At 39.1% G+C, this 25,782-nt stretch overlaps 1 protein-coding gene across 1 annotated transcript in view; it reads left to right on the plus strand.

Moving 5' to 3' along the window:
- The window catches only part of LOC102112104 (von Willebrand factor D and EGF domain-containing protein-like), a 130,264-nt gene extending 106,209 nt beyond the window's left edge, over positions 1-24,055 (plus strand). The window contains exons 26-28 of the mRNA XM_088058618.1: positions 10,135-10,230; positions 11,355-11,450; positions 23,838-24,055. Coding sequence (XP_087914744.1) covers positions 10,135-10,230; positions 11,355-11,450; positions 23,838-23,872 — 227 coding nt within the window. The 3' untranslated portion in view covers positions 23,873-24,055. The remainder of the gene's footprint in view (positions 1-10,134; positions 10,231-11,354; positions 11,451-23,837) is intronic.
- Positions 24,056-25,782: the final 1,727 nt, after the last annotated feature.

Genomic DNA, 25,782 nt, shown 5'->3' on the forward strand with positions numbered 1-25,782 from the left:
CAGCAAACATACTCGGGAGCTAAAGAAAAACTGTTTGTGCAGTGGTTTGAATTCCCTTTTGAAAAACACAGCTTTCACAATCCTGGGATGTCACTGCTTTTCAGGGGCTTTAAAGCAGGGTTCTGACTGTTATCTACTGCATCCTTACAAAAATTATGAACAAAGACAACACGATAGGTTTCCTTTATTTCCTACATGTATTTTCATAGGACTGCTCTACAAACAACCTTTAAAAATGAAAGCCCATAAAAGCTGAGTTTTCTTATGAAAGGTTGGAATGAAGAGAAGGGGAGAAGAAGAGGGATCCATAGGACCAGTCATTTATCCATTCCTCTGCTGTCTGCTTCTTGTGAGTGCATCTCTGAGTGAAAAAAGGCGAGCCACAGCTCCCTCTGGAGCCCATCAGCAAGCAGAGGTCACGGGAAAACAGCATCCTGTTCCTGCCTTTTCCAGCACACCAGGCACACCTGAAGCCTGACCTCAGCCCCTCTTTTGGCACTATCTCATGGCCATGAACACGGCCAGAGACCTGGGCTTTGCTCCCCATTTAAAACTGAGTTTGTGTGAGCATCTGCTTCATTGTCAGGCTCAATCCTGACCACTTTGTATTACATAAATCATCACACTGACACCGGGCTTTGCAGATTGGATCTCAGAGTTAGGAGATAACTATTTCTCCATTTCAGTAATTCCTGCAGCCAGGATTTATAGCCATTTCACAGTGTGCAATGTAACTCACAGTCATTCCTCCAGCTCTGCTTGCTCCTCTTCCCTCCTCCTTTCTTTTCCCTTCCTGGTAGCATGAGGACTTTCCTTGCATGAGAGCTAGAGGCAAACTAATTGGAAATATGAACGCTGGGTTTCAAAGGCAGCTTTTTGCTAAGCAATGTCATATTGTGAAAGTCACTGATTTCCCACATTTCAGCCTTCCCATGTAATGTTTCTGTACATTACTGCCTCGCCAGCTGCATAAGCAGGAAGTTTTACTGCTCAACAAATCAGACTCCCACCGAGTTGTCATCTTGACACTGTGTGATATATTCTCTGGAATGTCTTCACTGAGTAGCCAGATTGACTTAAGCTATCAAAAAGCAGCCAGTTTGCAAGCCAAAGGTCCAGCAAACCCTCCCACACAAACAAGCAGGGAACAAACCGCATATCTCATCCAAATGGATGGAGGAATCATTTACATCAGACTTGCTTTTCATACAGCAAGGATGGTGCTTAAAAGCAACAAGTGTTTGTCTAAGATTCCTGGATGGCAAATATGCTTGAACAGGGGGTGACTGGAAGCAAATGAGCAGCTGCTTATAGCAAACAGACCTGTAACTTCCTGTTCAAAGCATTATCTATGCAAAATACAGATTTGCAGTCTGGCTTGTCCTTTGGTTGGTGCCCAGTCTGGAGACACAGGAAAAGGAAACACTGCTCTCAGTCCTTACTTGATTTTCTAGTCTATGTAACAGAATAGGTTCATATTAGATGTCATCTTCCTCCCCTGGGCAGGAAATACAACAGAAGATGAACCAAAAAAAAAAAAAATCAGGTTACTGCTGTCTTTCCTATTCAGCTGAACAAAACATGATCTGTGCATCTTGCCTGGGGGGAACAGGGAGAGAGAGCTGTTACTTCCCAGAGGAAGGAATAGAGCCCAACAGGAGACAGTGACTCAGAGCACAACCTGGTTTTTGGTCTGCTCTCAGAGCACAGCTCCTCACTTCTCACTCTTAGTAAGGATTTGTGACAAAACATTAGTCAGCCTTTCTTAAAAACTACATTTTTTCATATATATGTAGTTGATGCATTTATTTTAATAGGGGTTTGAGCACATGCATTTGTCTAAATTTATTTTTCAGGAAGGGAACAAGAATACATCCGGTTAAGAATTGAATATATTTCCTAAATAAACCCAAAAGCCTTATTAAATTTTTTATTCATTCCATAAGTAGACCATTCACAGACTACAACATGAATTTTATGAGAGTAGAACAGCTAAATTTTAATATTCTTTATATTCTTTACCTGTATCTTAAATGCACTGAAGAAATGTGCCAGATCTGATGCTGTATGTAAAAGCATGCTTAAAGCAAAAGGATTTCTGAATTACTTGCATCTCTTTGCAGTGGGCTTCTGTGCAAGAATAAGTGCCTTTTGCCCACTAATTGATTTACAAAACAACATTTTGGGGATCTATTTTTTGATTAAAATATTTTTTAAGCATCTCTTAAAAAAGGAGCAATGGATCTATCACTTGAAAAGCCCAGAGGACAGATGGTCATGGAGATTAATGTTGTCTGTTTATCCACAAAAAGACAATCCTCCCCAGCACTGATTTCCATGTAAGCTCAAGTTTATTTCTGAGGCAGATAATAACAGGGTGATGAACAGATTAGTGCAGTGCCAATCCTATTCCCATCTTCCTGACCAGGTCTTTCCTTTTTGGCTGGGTTCTCAGCCACACCACTGCAGCCTGTGGCTGCTCTCCTTGTCTCGAGGCTTGAATCTCCCTTTTCCTTTGCCTACATGAAAATGAACCAAACTGCACCAAGCACAGGCAGTGCCTTAGCCCGTTCAGGGCAAGGAGAATGTGCCCAAATGGCCTAAATTGCAGGTCATCTCCAAACACAGAGCTGCAAAAACAATCAACAGAGGAGAAACTGTGTGTATGAGTCCTCTTTCACTTCTCATTCAGGCATGACAGGAAAGCAGCTCAACAGAACAATTTATAGACAGGCTGGAATGCTTCACTGACCTAATAAAACACAGAGCATTCTTCAATGAAGAGAAAATGTTACCAAATTCAAGTCCCTAACAAGCTTGGGAATATGACCTGTGCTGAGAGTATACTTTGCAATTCCCCACATTAATTATACAATAACAGTTGCAAAGATGAGAATGAAGTAGAGCTATAGTCTTTCTTCAAATTAATAGTGTTGCAATCAGACTAAAATCAGTCCATAAATGAGAAAAGGATTTACTAATGATCTCAAAATCTCACAGTTCCTAGCAGAATATTCCCTGAACATCCAAATGTGCACGTACACATGCTTATTTTATTTATGTTGGTTTCATTCTGAAAGATCCTGAAGTATCCCACAGCTATCCCAACATGATATAATTGCATGTCCAGAGTTTCACCTGAGGACAGAAAATAGGTGAAATGAAGATCATCAGAGAAAGAGGAAGAGACATTTCAGTCCAAGGAGAGTGGAGAGTCCCCTGCCTGTATTGCAGTGACAATCCCACACTGGTTTCCTGTGGTTTAGGAGTCTTGCCTACCACTGACTCCCAGGGAATCTGGTATGGATGCAGAGATCAGGATGCTCCTTAGCTGACAGAAAATGTTATGAGCTGCTGAGAGTGACGTGACAGCAAACAAATGCAGTGCATCACACACTGACTCTAGGAGCACAGTCTAGCAGCTCAGTAGTTTTTCCATATAGTAGCAATTATTTTTCTCATTTTTACTGAACTAATAACTAAATTAGATTTATTTTCTGCTTTAATATCTCTAAAAGGCCTCATAAGTATATCAGAGTACTCATCAGAATGAAGACCCAGACATAATTAGGCAAAGCACTGACATTGCACTGCTATCTATATGGTTTACAATTTTTCTGACCATTTTTTCCTTCTGAAATGTGTGCTAGGTCATGCAAACTAACTCTTATTGCTAGAGCTCTGTGGTAAAGTGAATATATTAGAAATGCAAACTGTCACCACAACCATCACAATTACATTTACAGCTCCCTCTGTGTCTTGTAGTAATTTGTTCTCCCGCACTGCATCCCTCAGAGGTTTCTACCAGATTATTTTTTACTACTCAGAAAGGTAATTTATTGAAGAAGTGCTTTGCATCTCCGTCAGAGGTACGTGAAGCGAGAAATAGGGATGAGCAAACCTCGAAATGATTGGTAGTTTGATATGGATAAGGATCCAAATTTTAAAGCACTGCACAAAATTTGCAATTTTGTTACATGACAAGTATTCTTTCTCCCTAAAATTTAATCTATGGCTATAATTACTGGCATTCAGTGGATCACACATCCGAGGTTACCCAGAGCTTACAGAGAAAATTATTTCTTTATTTACCAACCCAAATCAACACAGATGAGGAATTTCAGATAAAATCAAGCTGTGGGAAAACATATGTGCCTAAAACTCAGCATGGGCGAAACTATTTCCTCACTGCCCTTGGAAGCAGAAGAAAGGGGACTAGAAATTGCTGGTGTCCCAAATCCATAACGTGTTTTTCAGAGCTGTGTGCATTTGGGACCTTCACAGCAGCAGATATATTGGTACATCCATCTCACTAATGATCTGTTGAGCATCAGTTATACCCTCTAAAGGGGTGAATGACATTTTTTTACCTCCACTAGTTTCTGCCAGTAGAATCCAAACAATGGTGCCCTTTGTTAGAAACATCTTTTTTGGCCAGAACACACCCATTTGGGGATATTTTTTATTTTTTATTTTAAAGGATTGAAGATCACTCAGCACGATCAAATCTTTATTTGGAGCCTAGAAGCATCCAAGCAGTTGTTCCCTTTCTGCAGCCAGGATAATGTTTCATCTGAGCAGTGCTGCTTGGGTGCATAATGCACCCTGAGAGATGGAGAACTCTTTTCCAGTCGATCAATTGAACTGTGCTATTTTGTGAAACTGCTGCTCTGACCTTCCCGTTCGTGTCCTGTGAAAAGGATCAGCAACATCCCCACACTGTAAGGCTGCAGTGTCATGATCGTGCCATTCCTGGCACAGAGTTTCTCCACATTAATTTTGTTTTATCAATAGGTAATATATTCTACCTACAAACATTTGAAAGGGCTAGAAGTGACAGCATTAACACAAAATCCACTTCTTTCACATTTACTGGCTTCATTTTTGTCCACAGCTCAACTTCTGTCAGCTGTATTTTCCCCACAAGACCAGTCAGTGATATTTTTAAATCTGTCCCACGCTCTGTGTCCGTACTGGGTTGTATCTCCCCAGCTACAGCTCTTTGCTTTTGAGAATGTCACACCAAATCAAGGTAACCACTAAGCAGCAAGGAGAAAACAAACATTAAAACAACATGTACCCACAGAAAAAACAAACCTGAGACTGATCAGGCTCCCTGCTCCACAAAAGAGCAATAGAACAAGTTGAAATATGCACTGGACCCACAGAGAAGTCATCAGTTCAAAACCAACACCAGCCAGAACTAAAAGCAGTCCCTGTGAATCACCCAGAAATGTCAGCACAGGGATGATGACTTAAGGGATAAGTTGAAGTATGTATCTACCAGTAGGTGTTCTTTTGGCTGCATTTCTGTGTTCTTTGTCAGCAAGATACAGCCTGATGCATTGCCTTAGCTGGCCCACACAGATGTTACTGCTTGAGGCTATTTTCTCTCTTCCATCCAAAGGATGCACCCAGAAGCAGGTCGATTTAGTCAGCTTCCACAGGGACAAAAAATAAAAATAAAATTAAAAAATAATAAGAAAACAAAAGCTATTTTGAAAACTACATCTTCTAATCAGAACTGCAGCTTGATGCACTGTCTCCTCATCAGAGGCTCATCAGAGCTCATCATCATGGCTCATCAGAGCCATGGCTCAGGATACATGATGACAGGTGATTTTTGATTCAGAAAGAAATAATTTCTTCAGTCTCATGGCCAGGAAAGGATATGGATATTTCTGTTCCTGAAACATTGCAGAGGATCCCCCTCTTCTAAGATTTTAGGGTCCTGGTTTAATACTCCCTTTCTTTTGACTTTCTGAGGGTTGTGATGAAGATTGTCTCATTTCAACAAAATTAAAAGCTTTTCACTACTTTTCTCCTTCTAGTAAGAAAAGCTGTAATGAGGTCCTTGTGTCTAAAGGTGGCTTATGGTAAACTAGGAAAGTTTTTGTCTGATAATCCACAGAAGAAGTGGAAGTCTGGAGGACATGTCTGGCTGTTTCTGATCACTGTGTCTGGCCAGCAGATACAGCTGGTTAGTAGTGTGACCCTTCAATAGAGTCAATTCTAGTATCCACAGCCCAGCAAAGCACGTACAGTGCTTAATTTCACCCCCAGTCCCCTCTGGCTTTGCACAACAGGGACATTTTGCTTAATACTGGGTACATTTTAGTAGGACTGTTACTGTAGATCAATGGGAACAAAAGCAGGCAGCAAAAGTCACTGAAATTGTGGGTGTCCATGGATGGTGCTACTTCCACCAGGAGGACAGGCTTCGCTTCACACACAACATTTCAGGTGCTGGGTGGTTTCAGTAATCTCCAGAAATATCTGTTTTGCAGACAAATTCTTTTCTTTGGCTGAAAAAGCAGAAGGTCTGACTGTTTTAAAAATTTTAGGACTGAAGAGTTTGGTATGGAGCTTCATGGAGGTTGATAAAAAGAGTTGCAAGAAGCACTTCACTGGGTCAAGTGAGCCTAGAGGGGATAAGCTATGAAAACGGTCACAGGAAAATTTAAGTGATTGTAAGGTCAAAATGCATTAAAGCCATCAAAGAGAAAGAGCTGCTGCATTAAACAGAAAACTCAGCAAGCTGTGAATGCCTTTCAGCGCGTGGGAGGACTGTGCACGTTTTATGTGATGTTCTGTGCAACACCTGTGCTTTATCTTAATACCTGCAGCTGCTTGTTACCTTATCAAAATCACCCCTCAGCTGAAATACAACACAGAACCATGCTTCCTCTTCAACCTGCACTATCACCCTCAGCATAGGCTTACCTTATCTAACCCACCAGTTCAGGGAAACGTGAGACCCTGGAGGTGGTACCGAGCTGTAAATGGTGGCCTTACAGAATTGTGGCGCATCACAGACTCGAGTAACACTGTTGCATATGAAATTCTGTGATTTGGTTCTTGCTGGAGAGCATGGAAATGTCAGCACTGGCAGCAAGGGAATGATGAAGGCCTTAGTGATCCTCACTGACTGCCAGCAAGCTTGCACCCAGGATCTGTGGATAGCACAGGACTCCCCTCACTCCCAGTGATATATCCTACCTAACTGCAACAAAGGGAAGACACAAATGTGTTCATATCCATGGCATTAGGACTAGTCCCAAAGAGACATGGAAAACTTATCAAACCACTGCTGTCTCTGGGTCAAGATGACAGGGCTTTCTTAAGAGAAGGGCAAAAAGAAAAAAAATTAGTCTTTTCAAAGTTATGCCAGTACCTGTGAGGATTTCAATAATTTGATTTGCTCTCCTAGTGTCTGATAATTTATTTAGTTTTCCTGTGAGAGGCTCTAACATTTTTGTTTGCTATTTTGAAATTGGAACTCCTCCACAGAGGCCAAGGAGTGGGACTAGAAAGGATCCGAACTAGTTATCATTAACAAATGTTGAAGTCTGCCTGATGGGTATTGAGATGGAGTTGTATTTAAGAAAGTCAGAGAAAGGGAGGACAAGGTGAAGATGTCAGGAAGGAAAAGGGGAGAGATAACTCCGCATTCATTTACCTAAAGGTGCTTGTGAATTCCTTGGCAAAAAGAGAGTGTCTTCCCTGGAGGGCAGGCAGAAGTGCTCCTCCAGTTCCAAACAGGTTTGGTACTGACTGGAACCCTTAGTTCACTTTGAATTGAGCTCCTTCGGATTTATCACTGGAGTCAGAGGTGCCATAAGTAACGAAGGCAATTCATGTTATATTTTCATAGCTACTTGGTCATTTGTAAGGCAATTGAACAAAAAAAGGGAGAAATGGAAAGCTGAAAGTCAGTTTGAGCTTATGTGTTTTATTCAGGTCAAGACTGGAACTCACCTATTGCTGAAACCTTTGTTAAATTACTAATTTGACTCCCTGCAACTGAGTCTGCTGTCAGTAAAAAAAAAAAAATTTAAAAAAATGTGCTTGTTTGTGTAAGGTTAAAAATATACAGAGAATGTAAGCAACAAAATAATGAAAAAAAGGTGAAATATCCATCTGAACAAACGCTACTGTCCTCATTGCCTTTTTTTGATTTTACTTTCTAAGAGATGGTGGGAAGATATTGTCCAAGTTTCATAAGGTCTCAAAATGACACTTATAGATTTTCTACTGATTTTAGGAAAGCAGGTTAGTGCTGGGAACACTATTGTCCATGAATATCAAAAAGCACAAAGTGATTCTAAATCTAGAACAAAACTTTATGGTTTGGGGTCATTTATGCTAAAATCTGAATGTCTGAGCTATTTTATAATTGAAACATGAAGTCAAATACAATACAATGTAAGATTGTGGATCACAAATCTCGTATTGGAGAGGTGAAATCAAAGGGGAGAGAAAAAGGAAGAGGGAAAATAAGAGATTAAATTATTTCAGAGTTATGGATGCCATGACCCTTTGAACTCATCTAGGTTTTAACCAGTGGTTGCAGCATTTTTTTAACAGCTCAGCAAGAACTGTAGATCCCTGTTAGCATTAGTAAGCAGAGGCCAAGATTACAGCATGGATCAGGAGAGGTGGAGAAAGCAGGAAATGGAGGATGACAGTTTGAGGGCTGGGGTCCAAGCAGCCCCTATAATCATGGCCATGCCTGCCCTGCCGAAGGGCAGGTCACGGTGCTGAGGGATCCAAGAGGTTTGGCACAGAATGAAATTCAAATGTAGCAGCCAAGCAAGAACAGCAATACAGCTCTAAAAGCTGCCAGTGCAGCAGCAGCTGGACTGAGAGACCAGCACACAAAGTGGCACAAAAGCAAAATTTCACTAGATCAGAGGAATAATCAGGGAACCTAAATCTGTCTACCTAAAAATGCCTGATCATCCCTGAGAGAGGAATAAAAGGTTATCCTCCCATCAAATAAAAGCATTTTTGCATCCTGTCTTTTAGTATTCGTGCCTATTTTGAGGTTCTTTTCGGGTTTCCACCTCTTCAGCAGAGGTCTGAGTGGGGACTGTGGTCATTCCGAGTCCTGCGTGCAGTGACAGCTCAGGATTGCTGCAGCATTAGCATTCATTCCCGTTCTGGTCTTGCTGCTGATGTGCTAAAAGGCAGCACAACCTGGAGGCTGATGGAGGCACTGCTGTGGTTTAGCTGTGAGCCCCGAGTCCCCTGGTCCCTGCTGGGGAGCTGGGTGTCCCACAGGCACCCATCCCTGCAGGCAGGGAGGAACGACACGGTTCCAGGGATGGGAAGGAGCCTCTGGCAGCTCCCCTGTGCCTGTAAAGCTTTGAGCATGGCAGGAGCCTATAGGCACAAATGTGTTCTCACACCTTGACTGCCAAACTCCTCCTGACTTGGCTCTCCTACCCCAGCCCAGCCTCTTGCTGTGTTACACGGCTTTTTGTACTCCACCCAATTATCCAATGCCTCCTTCCATGTAAAATGCAAATCGTTCCCACTCCCACCCTACCGGCACTGCCATGTTTCTGAATTACCCTACTTCTGATGGGTGTTCCAACACTTACCTTAACAGGCGGGGAGGAATTCAGGTACCTGCCTATGGCATCTCCCTAAAAGCAGGTTGGGATTGCAGAGTTTGAGTTCCCAGAAATGTGAGATTTTTATGCTGGGTGTTCTAAAACAACACTGATAAATATAGCTTAATCAGAGACACAAAAACTAGCTATTCAATTTTTAATGAAATCAACAAAAAACCCATCTGGTTTCTTGTGTTTGAAAGAACAACTCAGCTCTCACATCTTATTTGTACAAAAGAACAAAGTAAAAAGGTAAGTACTTGAATAAGTAATGGTTCAAAACTGCAATGGAAGAATAGATCTTTAAAATTTATGCTTGGTTGACTACAAAATCATACCCAAAACTGTGTGAAAACAATCCATCCTGATCTAGGCTTTTCTTACCCAAATGAACATCTGAGAAAATGAAGGAGGAATTTTCCCGTAGGGAAGTGAAAGCTCTAACAATCTTTGGCCTGTCCACTTGCTTTTCTGAGAATCTTTGTAATCAGCCTCTCTGCTCTGTCTGGTGAGGCAGCTCTCACTGGAACTTCTGCCAAAGAGTTTCCACACACGGCACAGCGTTTTCCATGAGGATTTATGGGACCTATCAAGCCTCTGTGTTTCAGATTCTCAATTCCAAATTACTTTTCTGTTCATTAATTACAAGCCAACTAACCCTCTGCAAGGAAGCAGGTGAGCCTCCACTAAAGTCTTCCCTCATTTCCCAGCTGCCTCCTTTGTTGTGCTCCTGCAGGTGTCTGTGATCCCATGTGCATGAACGGGGGGAAATGTGTCCACCCAAATGTCTGTGACTGCCCGGCTGGCTGGAGGGGAAAGCACTGCAGCAAACGTAAGCACCTCTACTCCCATCAAACAGATTATGTTAATTAGTCCAATTGTCGCCAATTTGCTATCTGTTAATACTAAAAAACAACATAGGCTCTGTTTTGCTGCTTCAGCAGTCTGAAGAAAAGCAGTTTTAAGTACAGGTAATACAAAATGCTATAAGTACTTGATGCTTGCAAAGGAGAAAAAGCTGTGTGGGGGAACCCTGGTTCTGCTTCATGCAGCTCTGTTATACATCTTGTTATGGAAATTCATTTTTATAGTATTAAACTTGAAGCACTGATTTTATGTTTTAACAGCTTCACATATTTTGTGATATTCTGCAGAGAAATGTCATGTATTTCAAAGTACAGAACTATCTAAAGCCTGCTATAAAGCTTTCCAAACAGATGTACTCTCAAGGTCATTGGTGCATAGTTTGGAGAATGACGTGTTCTTACTCTGTAACTCTGACAACAGTTACATAAAAATGTAATTAAAAAAAAAACCCTCTCACCCTAAATATTTTCAAGGAATATTTTTCCGTACATGGCTTTTCATTACCATGAAGTTGACAGATAAACTGAATAAATTTATAATCAAGATGACATACTGTATGTAAACCAGATTAAAATATTGGCTTTTTACCCTTTGGGTCCTGCTAGTAAATATGATTTCAGAACCAGTGGCTTGAATTTATAATATTAATAATTTATTCAGAAATGCTGAAGGAAGGAAGTGTCTCTCATACATATACACCAGATCATGCACTCAGTCTTTCAGGATCTCTGAACAAAAATATATGCAATAAACATATCAAACTTTACTATGAAAATATTTGGTTTTTACATGGAACATGTAGTAGGCATGTAACATGAACAAATGTATCACAGAGAGATTATTCATAGCTGATGATGAGCTAAGCATTAGAAATGCCAAGTCTCCCAGTAGACAGTTATCAAAGATAAATTTCTTAGGAAGAAAATATCAAAGAATCCTTCACACTGATGATGTGATGAACAGAACACACCCATTCCTTTGGAAGTCAGCCATATGGAATAAAGCCTAGAAGGTCACCTCTCAGACAGCTCCTGAACACACAGATACATCATGTACATCCTCTCACTTGTTTCATGTCAACCTGTTCAGCTGTTTGCCTGCAGAAGTGTCTCAATGGAGGGGAGTGTGTCGGTCCCAACATCTGCGAGTGCTCCGGAGGATGGGCGGGAATGCTGTGCCAGACCCGTAAGTGCTCCCTTCATTACTGCAGCTTCCTAACCACCACAGAATTCTACACATTGGATTGTCTGCTGTGTATATTGTGTTAGGTTTATGCTTGAACTCAATCATCTTAAAGGTCTTTTCCAACCTAAAAGATTCCATGATTCTATTATGTGTAAAAGTCAACCATAACATGATTAGCACCTAAATTCTTCCTCTTATTTGTCAGAACTGTCCTGGGCTGCCAGTAAAACTGGTACTTTCAAAGATGTCTCTAGACTCAACTCAATGAGGCCTGACTCATCTTTTTCTCACATGGATGCTGGCATCAACCTGTCAGACAAAATAAGTACTTTTTAAATTAAATAATTTGAAATATGAGGTAAAAAGGAGAGGTTGAGGAGAAAAGGAAATGGAGTAACCATTCTCTATACCCAAGTGGCATTAAACACAGAAATTCTGTGTGTCTGCTAACCTTAGAGCCTGACCCTGTAAATTCTACTTGTTGAGACTGACCAAAGTGGCTGGAAGCATTTGCATTTGGGGGGATTGGAAGACCTGGAATGGGAAGAGATCTGTTATTGCCAATTACATCCAGGGTCGCTTCAGTTTGTGTCTGCCATTAGCTTTACAGCAAAAGGGCATGAGGAAAATATCAAGGCATTATCCCCTGTAAAGGGCATTATCTCCTTTATCTTCCTTTCCCCTCACACTCACAGAGTATAATTACTTATGGAAATCTTCTGTCAGCTAACTCCCAATGGCTGTGTAATTGTTTCTCTGTGCCAGCTGTCTTCTAGTTCAAACATGGGAATGTTTAAAGTTATTGATGGAAAATTCTTGACTCAGTTTATAAAATAAATAAACAAATCATGCTTGCTCCTGTGAAAGGCAAATTAGACTAACATTAACAATTTCTGCTGTCCTATGCAGGCACACAAGCCCAGGTAATTTTTATAGATTTATCTAACCTTTGAAACTTTGCTCCAAATCCCTTCATTTGCTAGTCATTCTGGTTTTACTATTTCTTCCCATAGTAGAAGGTTAAATAATTTATTTTTTGTCCAAAAGAACCTGGCTGAAACTCTCAGGTCCCACAGCAACCCCAAATTTTTGTTTTTATAAAGAGAAAGAGAGAAGACTATTGTCAGAGAGCAGATGGTGAGGTCTTACAATGTTGCTCTAGGGTATTCACAGCGAGGCAGGGGCAAAGCAGGGGAACAGGAAAGTCTTCATCCTCACAGATGTTAGGTATAAGTTTTGCACAGAAGTGTAACCCTAAAAGTAAGTCGTGTTTCATGTTTTAATGGGAGGCTATTCCCTCAAACCCTGGGCTCGATGAAACAAATGTATTTATCCACCCAAACACGAAAAGCCTCCTGAATGCCTCGCTTTCTCACCTTCTCCTCAGCTCTGGCAGAGCTGCTCCAGCTGCAGCAGCACAGAGAGCTGGAACCAGCCCCTGGTGACTCTTTTTGTTGCTCTTGTGCTGCTCTGGCCTCTGTCCCATCTCCCAGCAGCACAGGCACAGTGGGCCAAACCCAGAGGCTCTGCCAGAACCCGTGAGCTTCTGGCAAGGAGCTCTTTGCTTCATCACTCCTCTCCCCTGTGCAAAACTGCTTTGTCATGTTTAAGCTCCTGAGGTTTCCCTGAGCTCAGCACCCCCGTCTTGCCTGGATGTGTATTCCCAAATTCTGTGTTCCGCTGTAGTATCTGCAAGGCTGAATTCAACCTAGATTTGCACCACTTTAACTACAGACTTTGGCTGTTAAACTCAACAACAGAGCAAAATATTCATGTTGTAAGATAAGAAAGTAGTAGCTGCCACATATTTTTCATTACACGAAAATATTATTTTGTATTTATATTTATTTATTCTATGACATTAAATCAAAGCGACAGTTTGTTATACTACATTTGAATATATAAATTCATAATATGTATTAATTCTATGGTTTTATATGATTAATCTCAATTGTTTCCATTTTGTTAATCTCAATAATTTCCATTTCATAATGCAAATATTCCTTCTCACTCCCCATGTAAAAATTCCAAGGATGGGTTTTTTCAACAATCACACTGTAATCCAGAATCCATTAGGGCAGGATTGTTTCTCGGGGGCTTTTTCAAGAGTAGGGGATAATTAGATAATCCCGGCTTCGTTCTTTGTTTTCAGCCTGTGAATTCACTCAACTGCCCTTATCATGATGGTGATGGAAATGCAGATACAGTTTTAATCTACACACACTGAACCTCATTTTTTCCTCACTGACTTCCTAACACATTGAGGGGGAGTGACTAAACCACAAGATACACAGAGACTTCCACTACAATTTTCTGGATATTTCCTAGATGGAACAGGTTGTTGCAGTCCTTTATACTGGGATAGCCAGAATAGGTTCTTAAGCCAACGAAAGGGACAGTGCACAAATACTAAGAAATCATCTTGGACATCTATTTGGACATCTACTTTTTGATTTATCTTTCATAAGTCACAGATCACCTCCAAACACTTTCTTTCTTCAGTCTTCTACTAAACCAGAAAAGGCAAAACATTCTCTACTTTTAGGTCTCTAATAATTTAACTATTTACAGCCTCAAATACTGATGTCTCTGATTTTCTTGTCACCTTTCACCAGGAACAAAGACAGAGATCTCTATCACAAGTGATGACCCAAAAGACTTCAACCTTTCAGCAGACAAACCCATTGACAGAACAGAATTGACTAGAACAGATTTTCCATTCCACTGCAATGAAGATTGGCAGTGTCTAAGGCAGAATAATTTTATGTGTAAAATATTTCCAAAATGCCTCAAAGAGAAGGCTGTAATATCAGAGGTATCCACTCTATGCGTAGGAGTTTATAATTAATTTGGAACAGCTCTGCTACATTTTGGAGATGCAATCACACAAGGAAAACCTCTGCCTCTTTTGCAATGGTGCACAATGGAATTGCATGTCCATGTCATGCAGTGAATGATGATTTCCTAATGCTACAATCAGTCAAACTCACAGTGACATTCCACAGACAATCTGTGCAGGAAAGTTTATTTACAGTTTCACTGGTCCCTGGCTGCAACTAGAGAACTTGGCAAGAGCAAAAGAGACTTTCAGTAGACATTGATAATGGATAAAACACAATAGTCCACCTTTATCAGACTGTAAATAAAGAGGTCAGTCAAAAGCGTAGTTTTCTTCCCCACTCATCTGTAACTGAACAGAATGCTTACTGAAAGAGAATCGATAAAATAGGTCATTTGTCCCAACAAATAGGGTGTATGGTGGAATACACATGTTATCCTTGATAAATACCTATGACTTTGAGGGGCATCCTTTAAGGGATAATGGTCAATTTTCAGACTGTACTGCAAATGTAGGGAAATAACCTTTTGGAAGAAGAGGTTAAAAACGTAATTTGAAATATTCAACGTATATCAGCTATAAAAAAGAGGAGCTTTATAGATGAGGGCTCTTCCATTAGAAGCTTTTTTGGTCTGACTCTGTTTTAGCTTTCATGGCTGCAAAAATATCCAAAAACTTGCCTTTCTGAAAAAAAGAAATGGTATCCCAGGGTCACCAAGTTTTCCCATCAGTGATTTCCTTCCTATTCCATATTACATACCCAGTTTAAAGCTCCATGCCTGTGGCTTCCCCTTGCCTCCTGTGCTGGTATCTCTTTTTCTTAAGCTCAGAAAGAAACATTAGGTCACAGAAATGACCATCTGGCAGCAGAATGTGGCCACCCTGACAGATACACCCAAAACAGAACCCAGTAAAGTCAGAACTCTTCTGGCCAGGGGTACAGGTCTGTTCTTTAAGGCTCTGAATGCAGGCTCAAGGTATAATTCTAACAATTAATTATAAAGTATAAGAAGGTTATAGTTGTGAAGGATGTTAATCATTAAAATTCATGCTGCTGTCTTCTGTTCTAATATTATTGAACCCATACTGGCTCCTCATTGCCCTTCAGAATAACTTCTCTTTATTTGCATGTTATAAGTGTCAAGCTTATGGCTTTATAATTTCCTCAATATTCTTCCCATTCTCTCTCTCTGCCTTGAACAACATCCTAGGCAGGATTTCTTCAAGCTTTCCTCTGTAACCCTTCCAAACCTTAAAAAAAGCAAATAATTTTGAAAATAATGTGTTTCACATGCAAATTATAGCTCTGTTCTTTTAACATGCAAGGATAAAACTCTTTCTAATTGGCATTTATTGATTATAATTTTAACATAAGCTTAGCTTGTTAAATAACTCTGCTGAATCTGTACAGGATAATGCTGGTGTCATTTTTAGTGTTTAGTGGTTTAGCATCCCTTGTAAATACATTTATGAAATATTCATTTGAACTTCAGCTCTGTTATTATCCTCTGTGATGTCAATTCCAATTTTCCTCCAAAATGTTTTTAACTTTTCTCCTAACTGAGCTCTTGTTTTTCTGAGCACTACAGAAAGAAGCTGGGGGGTGAACAGGGAGAGATAGACAGAAAGGATGAAAAATGGAGAAAATACTTTCCCTTTTTAAAATTTATTTGCATCCACTGAGAATCAGGAAAACCACAGACAAAAGGAAAATCCTAGTACCTCATCTAATGGCCATATGTATCAGAACACCCCCAGATGCGATAGGGATCTGCAGAAAATCCACTTCTCTTTACATTTCCTGTTCCTGTTTTATCTGCTACCAAGATGAAAGAAAAATCAGCTCCCATTTTTCTCCAGATCATATTAATATCAAATAATAGAAATATACACAATTTTTTCTCTAATAATATCATCACACACAGTTCTCTCTCTTCCTGCTAACCACACAGTGGAAGAAAACTTGCTTGGGCACAAGGAGCCTTTTCTGCAGACAGTGCAATCCCTGTTGGGAAGCGGTTTTGTTCCAGTGAGAGAAACTCCAAGAATTTTCCAGTTGTAAATCTGTCCTTTCAGTGTTCATGGAGGAGCTGGAGTAGCACTACAGAATGTGATTTCATTCCCACTCTGCCCCTTCCACACACAGAATTCAAACTTGCCCCCTGCCCTCAGAAAAAGGAGAAATTCTGAGGTTTGCAGTTCATGAGTCTGTATCTTAAGGAGATTTTTGTATCTTAAGGAGATTTTTGTATCTTAAGGAGATTTTTGCAACAGATACACAAAAAAAACAAGTTTCCTCCTTAAAATTTGTTTCAAGAAAACAAACTTTACACACTTTATTCTTCAAAGTAAACTGCTTAAAAGTAAAGAAGTAAACTCAAAGTTTACTTTTCAAACTTTACTGCTCTTTTACCTTTTCAAAGTGGCAGGAATACATCAACAAGCTCACAGACCAGGAAGGCAGGTTCCTAGCTCCAGGTCACTGGACTCCTACAGCAAATAGCCACTGACACAGCTGGCTTTTCCAAAAGGAGCACCTGAAGGTCACCAGCACATGCAGGTCTGTGTGTGTTCTTATTCTGGACATGGTCTGGGGCAGTGGTTTTGACACAGCATGAGTTTTCACTATGTGATTATAAAAATTCTCTTTTGCCAAGTTGGTAAGAGTCTCTCCTCTTTAAGATGTGTAGAGTGGCACTAAGTCTGGTTCTTTGCTTCTCTGCCCCATAACTGTGAAGTTTGTTATAGAAACTTAGATTTTAATATTCCTCACTCTGTCAAAACCTCAGCCTCCTCACTGGCATAATAACCTGATATAACAAACCCAATACAAATTCCAGGTGCTGTGAAACATGATGCCATTGGCCTTCCAAGGTCATTCTAAGAATTATTATAACTCTGAGAGTCACTTTTGGATGGCTTAGGATCCCACAATGTGTTTCCTAAAGAAGTTTGCCCTGGTCTATCCCCAAGACTTCAGATCTCAACACAAAGACTTTGCACTAACTTAAATCTGTGTCAGAATCAGAACCTAAGTGCAATAAACTGAAATTGTGGAATTTGATCCTTTAACTTTTTTAAGTTTATTTTTTGTAGGAAGGAGAAAAATTCACATAAGAATACAGCAGATTCATTCAAATCTGATAGAACATTTTGCTCCATCATGGAGGAGATTGGTCACAAACAAGTATCTACTTTATATTCAGCTTTGTCTTAACACTGCATGGTTGGCACCTTCCTATGCTCCTCTGCCACACAAGAAAATGTAAGAAACCACTTGTTGAGTCACATCTGACCAATTTTTAAGGCATTTCCTTTGACTGTCTGTAACTAGGATACAATATTCTGGCAATATTTATAGAAGGTTTAGCTCATGAGATCTAATTAAAATACTGTGACATGTGTGTTCTTGAATTGGTGCCCTCTGAATTGGCTGTTCTTTTTCTTCTATGCCAAAACAATGTCATAACAATGGAAACTGCTAATGAGGATGAAAATCCAGCTGAAATTTGACTAATTGTTTTTTTCTCTCTTAAAAAATAATAAACACTGATTCTTTTATTAACAGAATATCTTCAAATTGGTAGGCCTTTATAAATGCAGTGGCACTCTAGATAAAATATTTCTCTGATTTCTTTTTCCTTGGGATAAGTGGTTCATTACTGATTCTCTATGACCAGGAAATCACATATTCCTATTTGGTTTCCAGAGGTATAAAGTGTGAAGTTCACCAAATTCTCCCATTTACTTATTTATTGTGATAGTATCATTTTTGGGAGTACGTATTTAACACATTCTTTCATCTCAGCTCGAGGTCAGCACTTTTTACAGCTGTTATTTATTTTAATTGGAACAAAAGAAAATAAATTGTGGCACAAATCTTGCCCAACCATCAATGCCCAGATTATATCATGGCTTTCAAAATCAGGCCTTGCACTGATTCATTTCCAGTTGAGCCAAGGTCATTACTTTGTCAGTCTTCTCTTTCTCCCCATCACTGGGAAAAAAAGGAGAAACTAAAAATTGTAAACATAAGACACAGAGGCATGAAATGCCTATGACAAACCATCTTTGATTTTCAATATTTCTAAATATTCACATCCTGATTACAAGACTTAGAATTAGTGCATTTCTAAAGAACTTCATCTCTCATTTGTAGCACTTTGTGAGCAAAATTGTCAATTTGGAAGCAGATGCATCAGACCAAATGTCTGTGCTTGCAGAAGTGGCTATGCTGGTTCAGCATGTGAGAAGAAGGTAAGGCCCAAACACACTGTTCTTTATGGTAACAATAATTGACCTTTTGCATCCCTCAGACCAAGATGACCAGGACTGCTTTAAGAATTATTCTAGTTATGAATGTACAAAGCATGATATTTCTAATTTCACAAATGAAGTGGAAGTATATTACACTTAGAGGAAAAAAAATTTTAAAAATCAAGCTTCCTTTTCCACATAAATAAACTATTGCGCACTAAATCAGTGCTGACAGAAAAAGAAAGGACTTAGCAAATTCTGTATGTCCATAATTCCAAGTCACCAGTGACATGTACAAACACATGTGTCTCTCTAGCAATGATTCATCTCACAGCTTTTAAAAGTCTTTGAAGCCCTCTGCAGTTTCAGGGCTTATTCTGCAGAAATCCTGATTGGCCGCTCTGATATGGACATGTATTGCTTTGATGTAGAAGGAAATCTTCTGAATAAAAGGGACTTAACAGGTTTCCTTCAATCTGTGAGCCTTGCTGAAAGGTAAATTCAGTTAGTAATTAAAATTATGGATTTCATGGTGTCTAATATAAATTACATGGCTTATGTTATATGAAGGCAAATGAGCTACTCCTCCTAAAAGTCAGAATTATGTGATATATGGAAATGAAAAGCTAATTTACTAGAATGGATTATAGTAAACTGTACACATTCCCATATTTGTGTAAGAAATTTGGGATGATAAGCCTCCCAAGAGTTCATTCATCAGACTGGATTGTATGTAAGTGAACAATCTGTATAAGCTTTAATCAACTTCTCCAAGCCTGTCAGTCATGGAAACTTCACAGTTCATCAGAGTAATTTTTCAAGTATTTAACTACATTATTAGAGCACAGTTTTGACTTTCCTGACACTGAACATAAAGTCTGCTGTGAGTAAAATTGGTGCCACCTTGATGGGCACAGGGGAACGCTAGCTCAGGTCTCTCAGGGGCAGCATGTACATGTCTGAAGGAAACTCGAGGCTCTGCTGCCTGATTTTATCCCATTTTCCTGAGCCAAACCAACCAATTTGCAAACCCCATTCTCTCAGTTTCCTCATGTCCTTCCTGGTGTGTTGTGGCTGAGATCAGCCCCCAGCAGCTGCCTCTCCAAGTGGCTCCTGTCTCTAATTAATACTTTTGAAGAAAGAGATGTCTTTCCCACAGCCCTGACACCTTATCCCTTATTTCCCATTTGGTGCAGTTGACTTTTCCTCTGAAAGCACCATCTTTATCGTCTTTACTTAATTTTGTCTTGTGGATTTCAAGCTGTTTCATCCATTTATCAAAAAGATTTTTAATTCTAAGCCTGCTTGCACTTCCTCCAAGTGTGACATTGTTCAAAAATGTGACATCTCATTGCCTGAGACTAAGGAAAGTGGTGAATAGAAGAAAAATCAGGACCTACAGACTATTGATAAAATTATCCCTTGATAATGTTTTCTCAAACAGGCCTTGCTCCTTACTGATTTATTATGAATCATACTTACTGGCATGACTGTCTGAGTCATATCAGAAGTCTCTCTAAAGTGAAAAACATCTGTTCTTTGTGGCAGAGTGACTTCTCCCCTCACTAAGCCTGAGGAGCTCATAAATTGATTGTTTAATAATTTATGTTAGCATCTCCCCAGATACCAACTTAGTCTGAATCTTTGGCTGTCATTCCCTTGCTTTTTCTTCTTTTTTCTCATCTAAAGACATGTACTATGCTTATTGGGACTATTTATACCCTTTGGGAATTCTCAAAGCAAGTCACTGCTGGTTTAGAAACCGCATCTTTAAATATGCTGGGGTAACTCTGAGGATCTCTTGACCTGGAAAAGCTGCTTCATGTAAAAACCCTCTTATTTGCTCAGATGTTCCATATGGGGAGTTAGTACACAGCAGATAGCATGCCATAAATGCAAATCCCAGTTTATTGCCATTTAACCTTGTAAACAGACCTTAAATCTGACTTTTCAGAATCTAAATACTCAGTTCCTTCCCTATCCTCCCTTGCATTCATGTTCTCTTGCTAATTCTGATCCTCTCAAGCCTTTTGTCACACTTAACCTTTCTGTAAAGAGTGAGGAAGAGGCACTCAGCCTTGCCTCTGTCATCTGCAACCTTCTCTCCTCTCTGCTGGATTCACCAAGCATTTTGCTATGGGAGTTAATACTCAGGCTTTGCTCTGTTTCTGTTATGAATCTTCGAATATTGGGAACAATAGAGTAGCAGTGACATGTAAAATTTCTCTAAAGAAACTGGATTAAATTGGGGAGGAGCAGCCTCTTCCCTCCCTTCAGCAGCAGCTGACAAGAGATGCTCTAGGTGACTGCACCTAAAGTTAACTGGAGAAAAGAATGCAAAGTGATTGCTTCCTATCCAGTTTAGGACACTGATTTTTTCCTTTAAAATTAATTTTTATTCTTCAACTTATTCTCATAAAATTAGAGTGAAATATTAATTTTCAGCTTTTTTTTTCAGAGTACAGACTGAAAATACTAAGGAAATAGAATCATGGACTTTCAGAATGGTCCAGGTTGGAAGGGACCTTAAAGACCACCTAGTTTCATCCTCCCTGTCCTTTTTTTCCCTTTTCTTTGCATCAAACATCTGCAGGGCAAGAATTATTTACTGTGGAAATACTGAAAACACCACAAATTCAGTCAAATTGTCTGATGTGAATAGAAGCAGAGAGCTGGGGAAAAAAAAAAGGCCTCACTGAAGAACAATTATTTTTTTTCCCCTGCAGTAAATAGTGCATGGAGTCTGGTTTTGCCAGTGTATTTGGAAAAGCTGGATGGTGCATATTTGTTTAATTAAGTTATTCCCCTTTCTCTGCTGTAATCTTTAGCATTGTTCCCATTCGTACAGTTAAGATTCCTGGAGGAACAATATACATTTCCCTAAATTATTTATCAACTACATCCTATTTTTCACATTTATATTGCCAATTGATTTGCAATTCATTTTGTGACATTTTTGGTTTACTTTGTTTTGGACTTCTGCTAAACAAAGCCTGCCAACAGCATTCCTCAGAAGGCTAATGAACTTGCTAGAATAGCAATCACTCTCTTAGAAACCTTGTGCATATTTTTAATTTGTATTGACTCTGAGAGATCCAGATAATTTAGCAAGTTCCATGGCAGACATGAAGACAAATGCTCGTGCTGACTTTTACATTCAAACCTGCCATTAGAGCACATTTGTTCAGGGCTGCAAGGGGTGACCCAAACAAAACAGGCTAAACAAACCTCGCTTCCAATGGAAGCACAGTTTAAAACTTTGGCATTAGTCCCAACAGGGACTGAGACAATCACTGCATCATTTGTACCGCAGGGAATTTTGTGGGAAGTAGAAATTGATATTGTATCTGTTGTCTTAACTGATACCATCACGCTCTCCATGTTGTTTTTGCCTTCCTAAACGGATTAAAGTAGTAGCGTTAATTAAGCCACAGAATTAATTTAAGCTAAACAATGTTATCTAGTTAGATATAAATGGTACATAATACTACATTACAAGGTATTATGATGGTGTATTTTCCCAATAAGAGTTTAAATATTAATGTGCTAAACTTGTCTGTAACTTGAATATTTATTCTAAGGCCGAAAGGCACTGAGAAATATAGCCTGTTGCAGCAAACAATAATTAAGAAAAGGTAAATCTTATAGAAGCTATTTTTAACTCTGGAATTTACCCATGAATGGAACAGTAACTGCCCATCTATTCCCCAGGAATGAACCCAGTGAGCACCTCCCAAAGATTAAACACACTATTGATTTCAGTACAGCCTGAAAATGCACAGTGTCTTTAATAAACTATTTCTCATATTAAGGCAATCCTTTGCTGCAGCTAGTGACCTTCACATCACTATTACTTAGTTCATTTATACATTAAGAGACATTAAACCACAAATCAAAGGTGCTCAAGTTATCCAAGCTGCATTCAGCATCAGTCAATGTACAAGTCAGTCATCTGTGGAGTTTTCTGAAAATACAGCTTGTCTCTTTGTAAATTATTTGACAAGTAAATGGAAGTAATATGAGATTAGAAAGGGAAAGTCAAATACAAGCAGTATTGAGCTGCACACATCTGCTGGTCAGACTATTTGTGCATATATGTACATATTTCCATATATACATATATAAACTTACACAAAAAAATAATAAAAATATGCACATCTAAAATCCAGATAGACATTTCAGTATAAATGGGTATATACATACATGGAAATATGACATGTGACACAGACATGCACGTAAATTCTTATTTGATTTCAATAAACATATATCACTCTTCCAGATATTACACACTTCTTTTTCTCAAATCCTTATTCTAACTAAAGCTGTCTAAATGCCAGTAGGTACTTGTAGGGGTCTTTGAATATAAAAGAAATGTACCACGTACTATTCACAAACAGTGCCTGGATACCTCACTATCCAAAAGTAAGGAACGGTATTTTAGATTCAAACTGGGAAGGAAGATTTGGATACATGATGCTAATATCAAGGGTAACCTGTCACATCAAATACAGTTATATCAAGATTAAGAAACACCTTTCTTCTTGTCCTGAATAATAAAATAACATCAACCTCTTTATGTGCTTTGTGATAGAGATTTCTATAAAAATGTCCTTCAGAACGGGTTCTTAAATGTATATGCTAGCATAAAATAAAGCTTTTCATATCATCTATTATCTTGCTTTGGGATAAAGCAGATTTGCTCATGTATTTAAAATGGGATGATATTCACGGACAACTTCTGCTGTATGAAAATGGGATAAGTGCCCTGAAACGCTTTCAGGCAAGAAGCCAACAATCTCCATGCGTTATATAGAAGTGGCAGAGTGATTTTTTTTTTAAGGCACACCTGCTTTAGATGAAAGAAATTGAATTCCAACTCCATAACTGTCAAGCGGCACCGCAAATAATAGAGCCTAAGCAGAATCATTCCAGCAATATTGCTATTTTCCTGTAGGGGCGATGGAGCAGAAACCAGCCTCAGCTCGGTGATAGCACTTTACGTGCATTCTTTGGGAACAGTTCCATTCATCATTCCACTGCTTAAGCCCTTTCAAAAACATGTTCTTCATTCCTGGGTTAATAAAACCTTTGGTTAGCTAAGTCAAAAGTGTAGGGGAAAAAAAAAAAGGGGGACTGATTTTGCCAGAATTACATAAATCCCAAAAAAAAGACAAAAACTACAATAAATCATTTGAGCGCTTGCATGTAATATTTCTTACATGACACCGCATGCATGAGGCTGTTTCTTCTGTTATCCCATAAGCAGCTGAATCCTCACTTCTTTTTTTCAGCTCCCAATAGGATAAAGAGAACAGCAGGACAATGAAGACAATAATTTGGGCATTGGTAATCTGGCACTGAGCACGTTTTATGTTTGGGAAGATGCAGTGTGAAGAAATAGCTAGTTCTCTCCTTTTTACCCTTATATAATCACACAGAAGAATAAAGGAAAAATACAAAATCTTTCTCATATTTCAATAAACCAACATTTATTTTCTAATCTGTCTATGGCAAGACTCAAATTTATGATCTGCGGCTGCAGTGACACCATCAAAACTGCTTCTAACAAGATTTTACAATGGTACAGACCACTTTGTAATAAAAATTTACTGCCATGTTATTCTGCTTTCATTAAAATTTGATGGCACGGATGAATCCCTCTTTTTTTGGATTTTTTTAATGCATGTTTCACACAGTCTAGACAAAAATGGATAAATAAGATCCTGATTTTACTGAGATATTTCAGTGACTACCAGTGAAAAGGCCTCAGTCATGTTTAATTAACACAAGTGTCCTTCTGCTGAGTAACTGCTAAAGCCAAATGTTTTCGTTTTCTGAGTTCTTAATGCGTCAGCATTTCTTTGGGGAGGTATCATTGCAACACCTCAGGAAACAAAGGCTTTTCCTGGGTCAGTCAACCACTGATATGCCAAGGACACACAAAGCCCCAGGCAGCCAAACAGCCTAAATCCCTGGAAACATTTTAGAAAGCCATCCTTCTAATCATACAGCTGGCGAAATACTGGATAATCTAGGTGGGCTCAGAAATTTGCAGCTTAATCTACAGAATTCAGATTTACAGAAACCAACCATTGTCTCACCTTGTGTTTCATCACAAGCAGAGGCACTGATGTGGAAAAATGGGGGAGAGGACAAAGGAGTGTGAAGAAGGGAATAAAAACAACAAGTATAATTTTAACTGGAAAAAAAGAATCTCAAACTCTCACCTTGGACAACTCAGGTTCAGTAAGGGAAAACCTAAACATCCTGGGTATCCACCCTCTCCTTTTGTTTGTCTCAATGGAAGATTCAGGGCAAATATAGACTGAAATCTTGGATGTCTTGATTGAGGAATACAGGAGTTTTGATATTCCCTCATTCTTCCTGAAGAAACTTAAGGGAACTGTGATACAAGCAAGGATTTTTTGATTGAACCTTCGGGACCGTAACAGTAACTAGGTGTAATATTTGATCTGACTCTTGCTGTCAGTTTATAAGAATAAAAAAGCCTGGCTGTGACATGCTTGAATACTTCAAATTAAGTCTTTTTTAAAAAAGCCTGGAAAAACTGTAGCTACTATAATTCACTGAAACACTCATCATTCCTTTCACCCTGCTTCTAAGAGTAGCATTTTTCCCCCACATTTAACTAATACAGCAAATTGTTTTTAAATCTATGTATTTTGTTCTTCAATAGATGATTTTCTATTCTTTATTTCTGAAGTTTCATTTTATGTTACCAACAGCTCCAGTGTAGACAGTATCCCAAATGCAAAAGATTAAAAAAGCAAATTACACTCATTTCTCCTTGAGAGTTTCCTACAAACACTTAGACAGCAGACAAGACTTCAAAAATTCTTCCTATATTTTACTAATACACACTGATCTAGACCACAATCAGCAATGTTAATATGATGTGAAGCTTTTTAGAAGTTCCAGGAAGACATTAATACTAAAAGAGAACATTGGCACCCGATGTGTATCTACAAGATTAAATTTAGGGTGGCAATTACGCCTTTCTTCAAGTACAGTCACAATCAATAAAAAAGATTTCTATTACTTTGCCTCCCTGCCTACCAGAGACAATGCTAATGATCAAAACTGCTTGCCAAGATTGGATTTGAAAATCTAAAACAGTTTTCCATGCCTTGCAGTCTCTACTGTATTTCTAAAAGTGACTACTTGAGACAACCTTCATCCCCATCCACTTTTAGACAATTCAGAAATAGTTTTGGG

Source organism: Pseudopodoces humilis, chromosome 8 (assembly GCF_049639895.1).
Source record: "Pseudopodoces humilis isolate 2021_Gansu_Grassland_sample_001 chromosome 8, ASM4963989v1, whole genome shotgun sequence".
In the NCBI taxonomy this organism is placed as follows: domain Eukaryota; kingdom Metazoa; phylum Chordata; class Aves; order Passeriformes; family Paridae; genus Pseudopodoces; species Pseudopodoces humilis.